The 6,960-nt window shown below is 39.2% G+C and overlaps 1 protein-coding gene across 1 annotated transcript in view; it reads right to left on the bottom strand.

Annotated features, from left to right (window-relative positions):
* Nucleotides 1-1,061: 1,061 nt before the first annotated feature.
* The window catches only part of CLCC1 (chloride channel CLIC like 1), a 34,659-nt gene continuing 28,760 nt past the window's right edge, over nt 1,062-6,960 (bottom strand). The window contains exons 10-12 of the mRNA XM_070746406.1: nt 5,535-5,861; nt 3,020-3,289; nt 1,062-1,367 (exon numbers count right to left, since the gene is read on the bottom strand). Of these exons, the coding sequence (XP_070602507.1) occupies nt 1,338-1,367; nt 3,020-3,289; nt 5,535-5,861 (627 nt within the window). The 3' untranslated portion in view covers nt 1,062-1,337. The remainder of the gene's footprint in view (nt 1,368-3,019; nt 3,290-5,534; nt 5,862-6,960) is intronic.

Here is a 6,960-nt window from a genome sequence, read left to right as displayed (position 1 = left end):
TTCAAACTTCGCGAAACGCTATACCACGGTTTTTCAAAAAATATTAATTAAACAATACTCCACGGTTTTTTTGCTATACCACGGTTTTTCCCACCCGATGACGTCATACGTCATCACCAAGAGTCACTTCTCTGTCTCTTTCTCTTTCCTGTCATTCTCTGCTTCAATCATTTTCTCATTTCTCTTTTTTTCTCCCCTTTTTTCTATCATTTCTCTCTTCCTTCCACTCCTCTCTCTTTCTTCCTCTCTCTCATCTCTTCCTTTCTCATCTTTCTTTCTCTCTCTCTTTCTCTATCTTGCTTCTTCCTCTCTCATCTCTTTCTTTCCTTCTCTCTCTCTATCTCTCCCCCTCTTGCTCTCGAGCGGCCGGGCGAACGGTGGGTGGCCGGGTGAACGGCGGGCGAACGGCGGGTGAACGGCAAACGGGGGGCGGGCGAACGGCGGGCGGGTGCTGGGGGGGGCGGGGGCAGCCGACATTCAAAGCAATCTTTTGTCGGCTTCCGCACTTTCGTCGCTCCCTGCCCTAATTTCAAGCCCGGCTCCTTGTGCTGCCTTGAAAAAGGGTGCATGGGGGTAGTTTTTGGCTGTCCGTAGCCAAAAATGGTGTTTTTACTTCCGCGCCGCTATATCGCGGAAAATCGATTTTCGCGGGAGGTCTTGGAACGTAACCCCCGTGAAAATCGAGGGATCACTGTAGTATCCTGGAAAACGGGAAGTGGGTTTCCTATTATCTCGGCTGTCCTTACCTACCAGTTTAAGATGAGTAATAGGTAATTTCTCAAAGGAGTTATGAAGTGAGGCAGTTGCCAGAAAAATGACCAATACCTTTGTCAAATGATCCTTTTGTCTTCTGGAGTTGAAACCTGCAAAAAACTAGTTTCCTGCAGTCACCTCATGAGGAGTGGCTGTATGGAGCACATGTGGGCAATTTCTTGTTCTCAAAGCTTAACAAGTTTGATTAAGCTAATTTATGGTCCCAATTTCTTTTTTGCAATTGCTCTTTGATTGTAACTAAAATGAAATATTGAAATGCTTTTATATATGAACAGTACAAATTACACTAAAGTTCCATATGTAGTAAATCTTTTATTTCAATGTCAAGCCAAATGTACAACATTTTTGCATGTTTTATTTATTTAATACATAATTCCATAAGATCCTTTCAAAATGCCTTGGAGCTGTCAGGAGAAAAACATCCCAATTAATCAAGATGTGCTGGGGTTACAAAGTGAATAATTTTCTCATTTCAGAATGATGAATTCTTTTTGATTAATATATATATATATATATATATATATATATATATATTTAAAAAGCTTCTATCTGGTAGAGGTCTGTCAGGAAGCAGTGTTCCTCTGATACTGTTCCTGTAAGGAGAAGATTTCAATTATTTAAAAGCCGCCTGCCAAATATCGTCACAAGCCACAACCTTTGTTGCATTGGGGAGTTAAACATTCATTAATCCACAATATGAATTTTGTTGCCCTCAACAGTCCAAAGGAGGGGAAAAGGCTATACTAATTTTTTTAACAGTTTCCTTAGTCCTCTTTTAAATCTTTTATTACAAGATGGCTAGTAGTATAGTTACCAATCTGATCAGTCTCCTTCAATGATTACTCTCTCCTGCTTAAGATGTATCTTAAAACCTTTGTACAGATTCCCCCCTCTCCCCGTGGGAATGCAATGGAGTGGAAACAACCAGAAAAATATGACACAGAAAGTTAAATGCTCCAAACATGTGAAGTCCTTGTCAGATACAGTTGGGAGTTTACACAACTTAGTTTTTTTATTTTAAAATGTCAGTTTAAAAATGACAGTCTCTAAACCTTTATGGAGGTTAGAAGTGAATCTCAATGAAGGGCTAAACTGCCCAACCTTTTCAGTTACCAACTGCTGTTCTAAAAATTCAGAAAGTCATTGTATATTAACAAACAACACCTGAAGTCCTGGAAATCTTCCCCACACGCTTCATAATATGTTATGAAAACAGCATCTTATCTATAACTTCCATAAATTTCATAATAATTGCTATTGTCAGATCATTAATTTTACAAAAGAGAAAAGTGCTCTACTGATAGAAGACAATATTTGCAGCTCAGGGTTGAATTGTAACCCCCTTGGTGCTCACTGAACTTCCTTGTTTTCTTGTAGATGTTTCACTACCAAACTAGGAATATCAGTGCCCTGATGATATCTAGTTTGGTAACAACCAAGTGCAGAGAGCACCAAGAATACCACTGTCTTTTCAAATACTTAAATCATGTAAGACTGCACTACAGTGGAGAGATGACAGTGGCTGGAAGAGGGAAAAACTAATTTCTGCCAATCTGCCTTCACCTCTTCCCCCAAACCTTCTCTCCCTCAGCCGCCCTGAATCTCAGGAGAAGGGCGGTCTAGAAATCGATCAAATAAATAAATAAATCCCCAATACCATTTTCTCACCAAAGTAGAAACTCACCAAAGTATATAAAAGTATAAAAACTGGAAAAAAGCCCCTCATGATCAAGCAATGAAGCCGAGAATGATTATTTATCATTAAATGAATTACACCACCCAATTCCACAACTGGAGCCTGAAGTCAGTCCATGAAGTATTGTTAAAATACTGCTTTGGCATTTTTACCTAGATTAGTTAATTAATAAATCGAATTTATTTATTTCTTTGAGTAAACCACATACACACATTGTTTTACAAAAAAAATGGCACTTGTCAACAGAACCACTTTTTTCTTCTAGTGAATCATTAAAGACATCTGGAAAACAGCTATGTAAATTGGGGAAAGAAGTATTGGCTGCTTTCACTCTCATGAAAGATTTAAAATTATACAAATTACAATCTAACTATTCTTCTTACTCTAAAAAAATAAAAATTATTGGCCTTTCTGTGCATGTCTTCCTATCCCTGTAGGAATGGACTCTGGGCGCACGGGAACAATATTACATTTACTCATTACCATTTCTTAGTTATGGGAGGCCAAATTGGCATTAGATACACAAGAGTGAATCCATGTTAAACTTACAGATGGGTGCAAGGTTTCTATAATCCTCTCTCTGGATTCTTCCAATCCACATGAGCTGTTCTCTTTCCCCTGAAATTCTGGGGATTCCGGAGCATTTTGCTTCACAATCCCATCCTCACTGCTGTTATGTTTTGTTTCATTTTCATTACTTTCTGAATGCTTTGGCACTTGGCTAGGTTCAACAACGTTCATTTTATCCAGATCTGAATCTGTGTTGGTTTTCTCCATTACATCATTAGCCTGATTCTCTTCTTTAGGATTCAGTTCACTCTGTAAGAGATTCTAGTATCAGTGAGTTATTTTAGTAACAACCAACATTACATAAACTAACAGAGAAAGAAACAATGAGAAAAGCAGGCAAAGGGAAGATCGGCTAGCAAAGCAAAGAAGATTGCTTGGCTTCACTGGTCAGCAGCTCACTAGGGCTGGAAAAAGGGTTTCTAAAGCACAGCTGATTGTCAGAAAGAGCAGCAATGAAAAAAGCAGGCAAAGGGACGATCAATTAGCTAGCAAAGCATGGAAAATCATTAGTACCTCGTTAGGGCTGAAAAAAAGCTTAATAAAAGCTACATTTGGAGGATAAGACACACTTAAATTTTCAGCCTCTTTTAGGGGGAAAAGATGCATCTTATACTCTGAAAAATATGGTATTCACTTCTTTTAAATATTTCAATAAACTATATTATATTATATTAATAAACTAATAACTGTTTTATTTACAAATTTTCAAAGGGAGTTAGTTTAGACAGGAATATTTTCCCCTCCAAACAAATTCCAAATTGATTTACTATAAATTATTCACTTCGTTTGTGTTCTTTTGCTCTTCCCAAAAGTATATTCATTCACAACGTAAGTAAGCAAGTAAGGATGTATTCCTAGACAATTCATCTGGGAGTAAATCCCACTGAAGTTAGTGGGTCTGTCACCTAAATATACTGCTCAAAAAAAATAAAGGGAACACTCAAATAACACATCCTAGATCTGAATGAATGAAATATTCTCATTGAATACTTTGTTCTGTACAAAGTTGAATGGGCACAACAGCTTGTGAAATTGATTATCAATCAATCAATTTCACAAGCTGTTGTGCCCATTCCTAAGTGGACAGTTTGATTTCACAGAAGTTTGATTCACTTGGAGTTATATTATGTTGTTTAAGTGTTCCCTTTATTTTTTTGAGCAGTGTATATGTATTGAATTACATTCTACAGTACGCTGCTAAGGAGAGTCCAACATGAGTCAACTCTAGTCAGTTGCTAGGGACTGAGTTTTAATTTATTCAAATTGAAGAGCACCCTCTAGCTGCCTAGCAGGTCAGTTTTAAAAACTCAGTTGCAGTGTAGGGATGTGTATTCCTTTCTCCTAATTAACTAATTAACACAGTTGGACTCTCCTTTACAGACATAGACTTCATTTAAGGTAAAAAAAAATCTTTTTCTTCCTTTGGATAGACAAAGACTGTTTAGCTATCGTTCCAGTAACAACTGCCTCATTTGCATTCTTGATTGGAGTCCCTGTCCTCCATGGACATAATTCCTTAGCCTAGCCGCCATTACATTAACGCAATTTGAAGTTCCTGCTCTTCGCGAGTATTACTCCTCAGCCTAGCCTCCCTTCTAATAATGCAGTTTGGAGCCGCTGCCCTTTGCGGGCGTAACTCCTTCGTTTACAATTGATTTTCCTTACAGCTGTGAGGGTCAGTCTCTCCGCTGTGCCGAAACAACAGATCGGCAAGGATAACAGTTTTTCAATATCTGGAGACTGCTTCCACAGTGTCTGGCTTCCCGCCATCAAATTTTAACGCAGCGGCTTCCTTGAATTCTATTAGCTTGGCTAGCAGTCGCTGCCAGGCACCACTGTCCTTTAATTCTAACATGACATCTCCAATCACTATGCCCACCCATCACTTTGATATTTTCGTTGCTTTCCTTTTTTCACTTCCTGTCCGAAAGCTCGGTGTCAGATCCACCAAATTGCAACACCCACCCCCGAATGGTTCAAGAAACTCCCTTAAAGAAGATTTACTCATATTTGAAATTATCTTGTTATAAACGGGAGTAGAGTGGATGCACTTAATTAGAAATAACTTAATAGGTGGACTGCAGAAATTAATTTGTTGTCATGGCTGCTTTATAAAACCTTGAACTGCTGTTATTACTGTCAGATGACAAACTATAAGTCATATACTATCTGATTTGAATTTTCCTTTTAACTATGTTGTGCTTTATGGATTTTGTCTTTTAATGTCTGGAGATGTGCAGTGGTCCCTAAGCTCAGTACATTAGTGCAGCGGTCCCCAGCCTTTGTGGCTGGGTGGCCCGGTGGCCTGGCTGCGAGGGGGGGGAAAGAGGGGAACAGGGCTGTGTGAGCGACATACTGAAGCCCAGTTATGAATAGGTCATGGTCCGGTAGTAGGCCACGGCCCAGAAGTTGGGAACCCCTGGGTTAGTGGATAAATATAATGCGCAAACACAGCCAATTTAATTAGAATGAAAAGCAAAATTCTTCTGATTACCTTGGTTGCCAACTTGGAATGTTCTTCTGCTGGTACATCCAAAGTACTACCAGCTTGCACAACCTCTATGTTGTTTTTACCGGCACAATCAGATCTGGTTTGTATGTTTCTTCTTGATGCATCTCCTCTGTCATAAGGACCTCCTGGGATGGATTCTGTGTTTCCAGTCAAGTAGCCTGCCTTGCCATCTGCCTCACTCTGTTTTAGGTGCAGTACTGGTGGTGGTTGATTTCCATCCCTTGGGGGAAGAGCGGGAGGCTGTGGCCTTTCCTGGTACGGTAAACTTCTTAGAGCAGGGACAGATCTTCCTGCCCCATAGCAGAAAATCTAGAAAAGAATTGTGTAAGCTCCCAAAAGAAATCTTCACATTTGCTAACTCTTTACATTGTTATGTGCAATGATTTCTACTTATCCAGTAGTGACTTTCATGTATTTTCTATCACATCACCCTCCCCCAGCTATGCCACCAAAGTCTTTCTGGAGGACCCTCCAAAGAAATTGGATACATTTCAGAGAAATTGGTGAGATGAACTGAAGGTGCAGAATCAGGGGGATTTGATCCAGCAACCAAACTTCTGCTGACAGATGGGCTCTGTTGGCCATGATCCACATGTACCCAAACAGGAACACTATATATTTTAACATTTCTTATTAAATATTATTTTCTCAAATACTTGCTTCCAAGCTTTACTACCCAGAGTATTTAAATGGCATTTCTTTCTTAAAAAGATTAAGAGTTCTTAATCTTTATATTTATCTAAACCTTTTAGATTATGAACTGTAAACCAATATTAGAATAAGCCCTAAAGATTCAACAACCAAATAATTTTTATCATGGTACACTGCATTAATTGTAATTGATACATCTGTTTTTTGTCCAGGATCCCATTCTATTCATGCTGGAGGCACCATTTAAGGTGCTTCTAATTTGAAAGGATTAGCCGGTAACATCACCATTATCTGGGAGGTGGCTCTTCGGGTTTATGTCTCTGTCAAAAGAGCTGGAGCAAATGATGGGAGCTCACCCCGCCATGCAGCAGGACTTGTGTCTCAAACAAAGACTTGCTAAATTCCCAGTCCAGGATAATTTACCTAGACCATGATTGTGGATTGCCTTAAAAAAACAATGGCTTTCAAATTGCCCTTTGTCCATGTTTTTCCCCTCTAAACTCTTGAGTAGTAAGTGGCGTTATGAGAAATTCACCAAAAGCAGTTGGGGGCGGGGGGGGGGGGGTGTTAACAACATCAGGTATCCAATTCCAGTGTAAGTTACATCTGTTTTCCTCATACTGAATTCATTAAGATCATTGTAGGTCATGTGCTAATCAGAGATGTGCTAATCAGAGATTTAGAATGGGTCTGGAAACCCAACTGAATACGTCAAACAAAGGGGACTAAACAGAATTTAGTAATTAGTTCCACTACT

Source organism: Erythrolamprus reginae, chromosome 3 (assembly GCF_031021105.1).
Source record: "Erythrolamprus reginae isolate rEryReg1 chromosome 3, rEryReg1.hap1, whole genome shotgun sequence".
Lineage (NCBI taxonomy): Eukaryota > Metazoa > Chordata > Lepidosauria > Squamata > Dipsadidae > Erythrolamprus > Erythrolamprus reginae.
The sequence above is the reverse complement of the archived record's forward strand: the minus strand, read 5'-3'. Positions and strand labels throughout refer to the sequence as shown.